Consider the following 12,908-nt stretch of genomic DNA (forward strand, 5'->3'; position numbering starts at 1 on the left):
TCTCACAGTGAGGGAACCGCCAGAAGGCCCTCAGCATTGGACCTCAGTGTCCTGGTAGAACGATGGGGGTGGAGACACTCCTTCAGGTATACAGGTATAATATGCTACCATGTTATTGCTTTCTGGAGGAGCAATAGACAACAAAGAAGGGACAAAAAATAAACTAGAACGTTTGTGATGTGGAAAGTGACGGAACTCCAGCAGGAAGTTAAAGTTATGTCCTGACTAGAAATGAAGCAGTGCACACCGTCCAACTTTTTCAGGTTAAAAACGGGACACAATTCTTCAAGGATGAACTCCCGGGCAAGTCAAGTAACTCACGCTGCAATCACAACCCCCAAAGTGCTTTGGGGGGCAAGATTGCGTCGTGAGAGTGTGTAGCACCCTAAATGGCTGCCACAATCTTGCACAATAAAATAGGATTTCCCGTTTTTTCCAGGACACTTGACAGTTATGGCAGTGTGACTGCCTCCAAACTTTTGCAGGCACAAACTGCACTGAAAGAGGGGTTGTTTGTGACCTCCCTGACAGCATCATGAGCACAAATCATCACAAATGCAAAACGAAAAGGATGTCAGGAGGTGTCTTATCCTTAGACAGACAGGCAAATCTTCTCTCTCACCCACAGCCTGCGGAGAGACAAGTTGGCAGAAGAGGGCAGCAAAGAGGATCAGGACGAGCGGATAGGTCACCCAAGCCAGGTACTGCATAGGGATACTTGGGTGCAGCGAATTGTACATCCACTTGTAAGCTGTAGTGGGGGCATAAAAACAAACGCCAGAAACTTCAGAACATGAAAAGAATCCAATGAGCAACAAACTAAACCAAATTCCCTACAGCCTACAGCCACACCACCCTAAATGCACCCAACATGGCACCCTCCAGATCTCAAGGATTACAATTCCCATCAGCCACAGTGCTGGAGAGAAATGTTCATTGTGTGCTTCATAATTGATTGGAGTGTTATCGTTACCCAATCTCTTAGTATGTGTCCCCTGCTTCCCTGAAATACAGCAGTGACGGGGTCATAGCTGTCAACTTTTCCCTTTTCTTGCGAGGAATCCTATTCGGAATAAGGGAATTTCCCTTTAAAAAAAGGAAAACGTTGACAGCTATGGGTGGGGTGGGGTGGTTAAGTTGATTGTAGCAAGGTGTCTGGTTGCTTTCCTACCCGGGGGGTGGGGAAATATGGGGGTTCTTGAGGGGGAGTTGATGATGCAGATAAAACACTTAAATGCTTTTGTTGTTGTTGCAAGGGCACCTAGTCCATGGCTGAGTGGAGATTTCAAAGCCTTTTTGCACAGAAATGAAAAAGAAGAAAAAATTGCTGTGCTTATTCTGAAGTATTAATAAACCGCCACAACAAATGAATACGCTGCCTGTTGTTTAACTATTTATCCAAGCATGAGCATCTAAACAAAACTGCCCTAAATCTTAAAATCACTTTTGACCCCCTGCACCTGAAATGCCTTGCCTGGTCTTGCACTGAATGTAGTACAGTGGTACCTCGGGTTACAAAAACCTCGGGTTACAAACACTTCGGGTTACAGACTCCGCTAACCCGGAAGTAGTACCTCGGGTTAAGAACTTTACCTCAGGATGAGAACAGAAATCGCGCGGTGGCAGCAGTGGGAGACCCCATTAGCTAAAGTAGTACCTCAGGTTAAGAACGGTTTCAGGTTAAGAACGGACCTCCAGAACGAATTAAGTTCGTAGCCAGAGGTACCACTGTATTGCCAGCTAAAGATGAGCTGGTGAAAGACCTACGGCAGTAACATAGCTTATTTTACAGCTCATGAAACTTGAGTTCTTGGCATAGTTTTAGGGTTGGCATTGGGGGAGAGCAGGACTCTTGTGCCTTTAACAGCTATGTGGCAGCAGATATTAAATATAGAAAGCCTTTTGTAATATGGAACTCCAATTAGGAGGAAAACGTCACCTTCTGATATTCTGAGTACTTACAGAGTTACAATTCCCAGAAACCAGTAACAAACTACAGAGCCCAGAATTCTCTGAGGGGAAAGAAACTGCTTCCAATGTGCTTTAAAGGTATAGGGTGTACACAGCCACAGTGGGAGATGGTGGACTAGCAAGCATCAGATACATGCGGAACAATGGGTTACAAAAGTTGGGTGCCTCCTCTTCTCTCTGTCAAGCGGTGGCAAGAGCCCATGGGGTTCCTGGCATTCACCCAGGGTCTGTGTACCTTCGGAAAACTGAGACACAGCAAAGACTGTCGTAGCTTTAAGAAATATGGTTTGTTCACCTATTTACACCTTCAGTCTGCATGGAGGGAGTCTAGCATGGTCATTTCAAGAGGAGCTTGTCCTTCCCAGCAGTGCAGCCCTGGAGTCTGGGGCATATCTCCCAGCCAGCCTGCAGCAACCTGCCCAAGATGGATCCCAGTTTTTTTTCTTCCCTCTTCCTCTTCCCAGACCATCTTGCTCAAAAACTCTTCCCTGTCACCTCAAACACACACCCCATCACCTTGGTAACACCTGTCTCCCCAGGCCAAAGGATTCCTCTCCGATGGCCCATCAACCCCTTTTATCATGTCAAAAGATTTGCTCTTTGCTAGGCCAGCCAGGCTGGTGTGCACAAGCCAGCCCAGGGATTCCTTGTCTGGCACAGTTCTGCCGCTTGTACTGTGATGGCCTGGGTTCGGACTCGGAGGCTGAACCTGAGGAATCCCAGCCTGCACAGGAGCCCCCGCCTCCAGAACCAGCTGAGCCGGGGCTGGGGCTGGAGCCTGGGTCCAGTAACCCTTCAGCCTCTCCTGAACTGCAGAGGCTCAGGGCAGAGAGGTGGAGGGAACTAAGTTCTCTCAGGAGGAGTGCTCACCTCCAGGCCAGGAGAGGTGAGTCACCTGTGGACCGGGGCCGCCCTATGCCTCGGGGCAGATAAAAGCCAGCCAGCCTAGTCCCAGGTTGCGGGAGCAACATTGTTGGTAGCCTGTTCCTGCCTGCACCCTGTCCTGCTCTTTTGCCAGAGTTCCTGACCTCACCCGACTCCCTGCCTTGGACCCAGCTTCAGCTTTGACGGACAGCCTGCATACCGCACCCTCGACCTCGGACTAGACTCGGACCTCGCCGCACGGTTAACCCTCGGGACCAGCACATGTACTTTCATTCATATCCCAATTAATCAATACCCTACAATGTATTAATTTCTAGGGTTTAGGGGTGGGGTCCACCAATCTATAACACCTGCTTATGAGGGCACCAAAAGCCCGCCATAGCTGTTTGCCTGTGCCACTGTCACCCGCACCCCATTCCCCTAACTCTCTCGTGACTGCTTCAGCTCTGACTTCATATTGTGTACCTCAGCAGGGGTTGGGGATTCCCCTCAATGGTCACTGAGGCTGGAGCCACATGCAGACTGAATGCTGTTCCCTGACTCTGTGTAAGGTAAAGGCAGCCATGTCATAGCTATTACTAAAAGCCTGGATTCAGGAACAGGGATCTGGATGTATTTTCTTCAAATTTGCAGGTGAGAGTTGGTGTAGATTGCTGAGGAGACACCCTCCATCTGCTCATAGCTGTCTACACAAGAGTACATATATGCCTTTGCAAACCTGGTCTGTTGTTTTTTAAGACCTTTCAAACTTCACACATATCTTCTCCCTTGTTATTGCTCTTCCCAGCAGCCTGTAGCATGGATTCGTGTGTGTGTGTGTGTGTGTGTGTGTGTGTGTATAGGTTTACAAAAATATGTGCACTGCCTCTTTTTTCAAGTTGCGTTTTCTACAGATCAGTTTCATTTGTTGTGAGCCATTAGTGTTACATACACGAATTACATGCCCTCTTAAACAATCCAGTAGTAAAATCAGCAGCAACTAGGCCCTTGACAACCTTCGAAAACCTCCTCCTAACAACAAAGGGACATGGCAAAGGGATGGTATCTGCAATAGACAAAATACTGCTCCAAAATCCCACAAACCCCTCGATGTAATCAAAAAACAACTGGAGAACAACATAGGCTATGAGATTAACACCACCCAATGGACTAGAAAGTTTTCTAAACCTCCCTTTAAATCCATATCAGCGAAAAGAACTCACTCTGAAACTCAGTTACAGATGGTACCTAACACCACATAAACTAGTGCTGATACGCCCAGGAGTCTCACCAAAATGCTGGAGAGGATGCACCTTCACAGGCACATACTTCCACATGTGGTGGGAATGTCCTAAAGTCCAACTCTTCTGGATTTGTTTTATTAATGAATGGTTTTTGGTGCAAACAATGTACCCCATGAACAACAAATAAGTTGGGGGGGATCGCAAAAGGTCAGTCCACCTACCTTGCAGGCTCTTGGCACTGGAGTAATCCACCCCCCAGCTCACCAGTGCCATGACAAGGCCCAGGAGGACCAAGAAGATCCAGTCTTCTCCCATCTTCTTGGTAACATAGTTCTGGATTCTTTTAGCACAGGCTGTGGAGGATAAAGAAATTTCAGACCCTAACAGTGCGAGCTGATGAAAAGCTTCTGGACACGAACCAGCAGAAGTTCAGTATTTCATAGTCCTATTTATTTCATTGGGAGAGTTGGCATGTGCTTACCGTATTTTTCGCTCCATAGGACGCACTTTTTCCCTCTTAAAAACTAAAGGGAAAAGTCTGTGCGTCCTATGGAGCGAATGCAGGGGGGAGGCAGGCAGGAAAAGCCCCCAAGAGCCGCACACAAGCTTCGTGCGGCTCTTGCGGGCTTTTCCCCAGGAGGGAGAAGGGACTGACGCGGCCATTCAGTCCCTTCTCCCTCCTCGTAGAAAAGCCTGCAAGAGCCGCGCACTCCAAAAAGGGTGCGCGGCTCCTGTGGGCTTCTGCGGGAGGTGGGAGAATTGCCATAGCCGTGCGCAGCCTCTCCAGCCGGGAGAGGCTGCACAAGGCTAAAGAAGCCAAGGCAGTGAGCGGGATGGATCGCACTCGTTGCCTTGGCTTCTTTGCTCTTTGGGGCTGGGGGGGGGAACTAAATTTTTTTTCTTGATTCCCCCCTCTAAAAACTAGGTGCATCTTGTGGTCCAGTGCGTCCTATAGAGTGAAAAATACGGTAGATCTTTCCCACAGAAAGCAGTGCCACTGAAAAGAGCCAAACTAACACCAGACTGTGCTCTTTTCTTCTCATACAGATGACGGTGCACCTTAAACTTGCTGCTGGTCCACTTCATAACTCAGGTAAAGCTGCAGTACTTGGATATCAGTTCAATCAGCTTCAATGAATTCAACAGGAATCAAAGCAGCTTCGATCCATGTACTTAATCAAATATTGACTGTGCATTTGGCTTAAAATCAGCAAACAGTAGGCATTAAACGAACAAGAAAAAATAAGAAATGTTTCCCATTTCACCTAATCTGTGAAAATTGTAAAACTGGCAGACCTGAACAGTCCATTTAACAGGGCATTTACATGTTGTGCATTCAAGAACAATATGATAAAAGCCACATCGTGGTGTCAGTCACTGTTCTCCTTCCATGAACTCCTACTTTCCAGAGCTCAAAAATATGTGAGGCGCGTTGAGAGTAAGTTATCATTTCTGAATTATCTCAATCTGTATATTAATGGCCCTGAACACCCTCACATTCGCCTAATCCTTTTCTTGAGCCAATTTATTCCACTGCCTTCCTGCTGCTATGGCTAGTCATTGCTGGTGATAGCTTCCTTTCAACTGTAAGAGCATTTAAGTTCTTATTTCTACCACCTGAGTTGAACATGCATATTTGTAAATAAACTCAAATGCTACAGAATCCACCATAAATGTCCAGCGACCTCAGAAACCAAACCCAGCAAGCTGCTCCTGGAATGCATCACCTTGCTGGGAAACGAGTAGCGCATAATAGTTAGTCACCAGTTAGTTTAACCAGTTAGTCACTTGTGAAAAGTTCCTCAACTCTTATCTCAAGCCTGTTTCTGAAAACCTAACCCTCTGTAACCCATGCAGCAGGTGTGGGAAACTCTGGCCTTCCAAATGTTGTTGTGGTACAGTACATCTCCCATCAGCCTAGACTATTGTCTATGCTGACTGGGGTTGATGGGAGATGTAGTTCAGCAGCATCTGAAGGACCAGAGGTTCCCCACCTCTGCCACAGTTATTTGGTGGACAATGTGCAGCTCCTCAATACACACCAGTGTGGTAGGAAGGTTCTCCTGAAGGTAGATAGCTTCCAGAACATGGAATGAAAGTACCAAAGCTTTCTGTTTACCTCTGGGATTGTTTCATTGCATCCACACACACACACCACGACACAATTAACTCCATCCATTTTCACGCTGAATAGTGTACCAGTGTGGAAAGCCCATTGGAAAAGCAGGGCTTCCCTGAGGCCTACCATGGCACTTGGAGTAGCGTTCTGCTTTCACTTCGGCCTGGCTGACTCGCTTCAGGGGCCCCTGGCCATTGCGTTGGGGCCTCTTCTCCCCCAGGAGTTCATCTTCTTCCTTCCGGGAAAGACTGCAGAGGTTGTCTGTGTACTGGCCATAGAGCTGAGGACAGAGGAGTGGGCAGTTAGCGCAACCAAGTCACTCATAAGACAAGAAAAAGAGACCAAGGGGGACATGATAGCAGCAAGACCCCATAGGTGGTTAAAGGAAAGGGTTCTGACCTCCCTTTGTCTCCTCAGCCTGGTCCTCAGACCCTTGTCGGCATTAAAGAGTCCACAAGAATATCCTTGCAGAATGCTTTCTGCTTTTATTCTTAAAAGTCTTTGTGCAAAAGCGACTGACCAACTGTACACATCAACACTACCAGCATTCACTAACTAACTAACCAACCAACCAACCAACCCAACTCAGCACCAAACTATCATTTCTCTCTCTCTCTCTCTCTCTCTCTCATATATATATATATATATATATATATATATACAACCCGGTTCAGGCTGCTGACTCATGCTGACCCAGCTTTTTAAAGCATTAAAGAAACAGCGGCCATTTTAGCCGTGATGTGTAACTAGCATGCAGACCGTAACCACCTGATGAATCTGCATGTGTGATCAAACCGTATCTCTAGACAAACAAGATGCCTGTAACAGTCTCCAAACTTGTGCTTGTACTTTAAAAAAATGAAGAAACTGCATTGGGATGTATAGCCCCTTTCTGTGGACCATTTTTCCAATTATGATGTTTTTCCATCGGTAAGGGAAAAGATATGAACACAGCCTGTGTATTATGTGTACACACAAATCCTGCTTTCTGAACAGAATGCATTCCCAGGGAAATCATTCATTAGGTGAGTGTTCACATAATGAGCTGGTGATTTCCATTATTTCAGACGGGAACATTTCTAATCTGTGATTTGTCTCCTTCTGTCCCTGGTTTCTGCCCAAAAAAGGCAAAAAAGGGGGATTTGTCTGATCTCTCCGGTTCCCTGATCTTGCTAATCTCCCTCTCTCCCTCCATGACTTCTGCCTGAAATGACTGCCAGTGACCAGCAAAACACAAACAACTAAAGAAGTGGGCAACTCTGGACATTCGGATATCTGAATCAACCATTTGTGTAGCAATGTTTGAGTATAATTCTTTGTGTTCAGATAACTGAAATTTTGCATGAGAAGTATTCTGATAGCCGGACCTGCGTGTACAATCCCTGTAACCCACGTGATCATATCATTTACAAATCATTATCATTTACCACTGTGTAATTAGTTCTTTGGCATTAAAATCAACAGACCAGCCAGACACAGGAAATAAGCCAGTGCTGCAGAGCAACAGGAAGAAAATAAGATTATTTTCAAAATGGCTATGATCAACAATAAATGGAAGATGCTGAGGCTGCAATTTTAAATAATAATAATAACACACAAAGTGAGACACAGAAGCAGAGAAAGGGAAGAATGAGTGACAGAATTGGTAGCTAGTGTCAAAGAATGATCAATACCGTAGATGTTATCTAACAACGCACACTGAACCCACTGGAAGATCCTGTACAGTGGTACCTCTGGTTACATACTTAATTTGTTCCGGAGGTCCATTCTTAACCTGAAAACGGTCTTAACCTGAGGTACCACTTTACCTAATGGGGCTTCTTGCTGCCACCGTGCCACTGGTGCACAATTTCTGTTCTTATCCTGAGGTAAAGTTCTTAACCCGAGGTACTACTTCCGGGTTAGCGGAGTCTGTAACCTGAAGTGTTTGTAACCTGAGGTGTTTGTAACCCGAGGTACCACTGTATATGCCAAGAGTTCCCGCCTCATTTCTCACCAACACACAAGCTTGGGTGCACTTAGCAAGAAGGTGATGTAATACCAAAAGGGATTCATGCAAGAGACAAGGCCTCAGCTCTTGTAAATGCAGAATTCCCCCATCTTTCCAGAGTCACAGGTGAATAATGTATTCAGGTGTCAATTGTTCAAGGGGTTAAGAGATGTAGTGTATGTTACAAATTTCACAAATCACACAGCTCCAACCCAGAAGTGTATGAAACTGCAGTGATTTATCAAGCAGATGGTCATGCATGAAAATTCGGGGCATGTGTCAATGGCTGCATGTAAACCTGCTAGGAAGCTATAATAGCCAGCACCTTCCCAGTGGAGAGCTTGGCACATGTGTAGGATTTCCATAGTTTCCTGCAATAAAACAAGATATGAGAATGTCTCCCCCCTTAAGACAGCTCACCAAATGGAGCCATCGTACCCAGAAAGCAATTGTTCCTCATACTTCTGCGGAAGAAGCTCGGAAAATTATCATCCCAACTTTCTGTGTAAACACTTCTGTTCATATAGTCTTTCCACACCCTTGCCAGCGAAACAAAAAGCAGCTGCCCTCACAGAGTGGCACGGGGTTGAGCCGCTGTGGTGGCATGAGGATACAGCAGGCATCCCCCCCCAAAAAAATTGCCCTTAAAAAATGCACCCAGGGGCCACTGCCCCGGCTGCCCCGCCCATCCTATGCCACTGGAATAGCCAGCCACCCCACAAAGACTAACAGAGCCAACAGATTTCCAAAATATCCAAAGGATGATGGAGAATACTATGACAACACCTCTGTCGCTGCCCTGGTGGAGATGTGGAATGGAAGACGATCTGGAGCAATTTGACAAGGTTGCTTCTCAGCATTCTCTCCCCAAATCTCTCCATGACCTGGGCTGGGACGAAGCTTTACGTCCATTTGCTGGTCTATGAGGTGGCAGGAGGGATGGCGATGAAGAAATCTTTATCCGCTGCTGCCATGTACCCAGTGAAGTTCTTCCTTTCAGTTTTCCAGTGAAATTATCAGCCTTCTACTTACAGTGGTACCTCAGGTTACATACGCTTCAGGTTACATACGCTTCAGGTTACAGACTTCTCTAACCCAGCAATAGTGCTTCAGGTTAAGAACTTTGCTTCAGGATGAGAACAGAAATTGTGCTCCGGCGGTGCGGTGGCAGCGGGAGGCCCCATTAGCTAAAGTGGTGCTTCAGGTTAAGAACAGTTTCAGCTTAAGAACAGACCTCCAGAACGAATTAAGTACTTAACTTGAGGCACCACTGTACTAATATTCATTAACAAACAGAAAAAGCCAGGAGCGTATTCAATCGTCTAATTTGTCCCTCAGCCGTAAAATTCACTGAGTTACTGTATTTCACCGCATAATAGTCACATTTTTAATGCCAATTCTTCTTTTCCAAAAAAAGAATGGTGTGGCAATTATGTGGTGAAAAACCGAGGCACAACCATTATGTGAGGAAACAATTTTTATTGCCAAACATGCTTATGTTTATGTTGCTTATTGTTACTAAGTGTTTTTGGTGCAATCAAGGTCTCTCGTGCCTCACTCATTGCAGATATTTCCGCCCGTCGGCTCCCCTTGCACCTTCAGCTGGTACTGAGCATGCGCTCTGAGAATGCCCTGCCACTGTTGTGCGGTGAATGCTTTGGGACCGATTTTAGGGCCCGAATAAAGGGGTGCGACTATTATGAGGTAGTGACAATGATGCGGTGAAATACGGTACAGTGGTACCTCTGGTTGCGAACGGGATCCGTTCTGGAGGCCCGTTTGCAACATGAAAAGAGTGCAACCCGCAGCGGTGCATCTGCGCACGTGCGGGTTGCGATTCACCGCTTCCAGGCAGCCCTGACCTCACCCATCCCAATTCCTGTCAGAAGTCCATTTCAGAGGCTTCTCCCCACTGTGAGCAATCCACTCCTGGTGCTAATTTAAACATGGCCGTCATTTGAAATTGCACTTCTCTGAATTTTGGTTCTCCAACCAAATAGATGTGTACAAAAACATGCCCATTAGGGAAATGCAAACAGAAAAATGTATATATTGCTGAAAATGACTTATGGGAATGCATTGTATTAGGGAAAGCTGCTTGCAAATGTCCGCATATTAGGCAAAAATGTATAGAAAACTGGGTATATTTTTGGAGAAATGTGCTCTAAAATGCCGACATCTTTTCATGAGGACTTTCTATCAAAAACACGCACAAGCTGATGCAGATATGTAATGAACCAAAGTTAAGTTTGGAAAAAGAAGAAACTGAGAGAAACTGAAAACTGTCGAGATTCATCCATCCCTGGTCAAAATAGCTTTCATAAAGCACACTGATTCTGTAAGGCAGAAAGGTAAGTTGTCCAAACTAAATAAATCAATGTAAAATAAGATTTCCAACAGTAATAAATACGAAACTTATTCTTAAGTTCTCAACAGCCTTTTTTTTTTTAAGGATCATATTATCACAAAGCACAGCAAGAATACTTTAGCACTGAACCTCAGAAGGAAGTACTACTATTTTCAGCCACCGAAGAGACAAAGCCTCTCCCAGTGGGAAATAACACAGTCCTCTAGTCCAAGGCTGCAATATATTTTATAATGGGGCTCAGTGAGAAACTCTGGAGTGGCTGTGTCTTGTGCGTGATCTTCCCCCTAGTGGTTCTAGGTGAGTTTTGAGTTGCAATAAAATAGAGGAGTAGTAAAAGAGGGTTTTCCACTGCAGCAAAAAAATAATAATCAAAGGGTTAGTTTCTTCCTGTTGTCCCTCTTGCTTCTTTTCTCCAATTTAACTTCTACTTATGAATGCCCCGGGGACTTGCAGGCAAGATTGTGGAGCCTAGGTTGGGCGGAGTTCAGAGTTCAAGGTGCTTTCCTGCTCTTTAAGTAGTACTGTGGATCAACAGGGCTTTGAGCTAGCTGAATATGCTGTCTTACACGCCAAGTAGATTTCTGAATCCCCTTCCTCCCTTTCTTTTTGCATGGCCCCCATTTCTCGGTGAGCGGCCTGGGGAAGGATTTATTTGAGAACACACAGCTCTTTTGTCACATGCCCTTCAATAACCCAGCACTGGCTTGAACGCTCACTAGGAGGCTCGTGTTCCCCCACTAGCAAATGTCCTGAGCTCTTGGCAATTCACACCTCGCAGAACACGGCCCTCCTCCCCATCTTCTGCACACACAGACACACATGCTCCAAGTGCCAGGAGGAGGATGGGCGATGCTTGAATCAGCAGAACAAGACACTGCCCTTGCCACTATTGCTGGGGAGGGACAGAGAGCATTGAGCCAAATAAAACTCAGCTCCCCCTCTCTGAATCTCCTACGAAAGGATGGGGTGGGGGCTGGTTGGTTAGGGGTAACCACACGTTGACAAATGTGATGTTGTGATTCTTACAGGGAGAGGGGAGAGCCATTGGATTTGCAGCAGAAAGGGTTAAGAATACATGAATCGCCTTCTCCTTATTTGCTCCAAATGTCCTCCTCCTTGCTTTTATTAAAAATAAACCATGGTGTTGGGGCTTTAAAACACAGATCCAAGCATAATGTGCAGTGGGACTCCCTGTTTGGGACATCTTCATTACTACTGATGGTTTTCACCACTCTTAAATGTACCCCAAGGGACACGGGTGGCGCTGTGGGTTAAACCACAGAGCCTAGGACTTGCCGATCAGAAGAGTGGCGGTTCGAATCCCTGTGACGGGGTAAGCTCCCTGCTCGGTCCCTGCTCCTGCCCACCTAGCAGTTCAAAAGCACATCAAAGTGCAAGTAGAGAAATAGGTAGCGCTCTGGCGGAAAGGTAAACGGCGTTTCCGTGCACTGCTCTGGTTCGCCAGAAGCGGCTTAGTCATGCTGGCCACATGACCCGGAAGCTGTACGCCGGCTCCCTCGGCCAATAAAGCAAGATGAGCGCCGCAACCCCAGAGTTGGCCACAACTGGACCTACTGGTCAGGGGTCCCTTTACCTTTACCTTTAAATGTACCCCCTATTTCCTCATCCATCCTTGTCCTAAGGACCTAAACAATTGTTTTGGTGGCGTGGCGTGGACAATTGTTTCTTTCTGCACAGGGATAGCAGTGTGGTGCCCCTCTGATGCTGTTTGACTCCCGTAAGCCCTATCCAGCGAGGACAAGTGGTCTGGGATTGTGCAAACTGTAATCCAAGATGCCTCCTTCCTGTCTGGATGGAGAACAGAGAGTTGTGTATACCGGTGTGTGCAGAAACAAGCTTACTATACAAAGGTAAAATTAATACTTGTTGTTCTACCCACTTTGGGCCTGCCCCACACACCGCTGATGAATGGCTCACAGATGGTTGCCCTGCAGGTCCTTGGGCTGAAGAAGGTTCCTCCCTCTTGAAATAAACCATCATTTATCAAAAGGGTGGGCAATCTTTTCCCCCACTTTTCTTCTTTTAAGGGTTCCATTTCCTCATCAGCAGTATGCTAGGGCACATTCCCATGCCACCAAAGTGTGGAGCCCTCCTCATATAACCATAGAGTTGAAAGGGACCACAAGGGTCATCTAAGTCCAACGCCCAGCAATGCAGAAATCTTTTGCCCAACGTGGGGTTCGAACCCACGAACCTGAGGTTAAGATTCTCATGCTCTACCGACTGAGCTCTACTAACAGTTGGTGGGGTGTTTGCATGCCAGTAAGGGGCAGAGCCAAAGCCAAGGACGGGCAGAACTAACCTGCAATAAACACCTCAGTACATTAATTT

General features: G+C 46.4%; 1 protein-coding gene across 4 annotated transcripts in view; it reads right to left on the reverse strand.

Moving 5' to 3' along the window:
* CLCN1 (chloride voltage-gated channel 1) overlaps positions 1-12,908 on the reverse strand; it is a 102,177-nt gene that overhangs the window by 32,355 nt on the left and 56,914 nt on the right. For 3 of the 4 annotated variants that reach the window (XM_053370437.1, XM_053370435.1, XM_053370436.1), the window contains exons 2-4: positions 6,325-6,478; positions 4,301-4,432; positions 623-751 (exon numbers count right to left, since the gene is read on the reverse strand). In XM_053370437.1, the coding sequence (XP_053226412.1) occupies positions 623-751; positions 4,301-4,432; positions 6,325-6,478 (415 nt within the window). Of the gene's footprint in view, positions 1-622; positions 752-4,300; positions 4,433-6,324; positions 6,479-7,625; positions 7,784-12,908 lie in introns of those variants that run through there. The other variant, XM_053370438.1, reaches the window with a different exon arrangement.

This window comes from Podarcis raffonei, chromosome 17 (genome assembly GCF_027172205.1).
Source record: "Podarcis raffonei isolate rPodRaf1 chromosome 17, rPodRaf1.pri, whole genome shotgun sequence".
Lineage (NCBI taxonomy): Eukaryota > Metazoa > Chordata > Lepidosauria > Squamata > Lacertidae > Podarcis > Podarcis raffonei.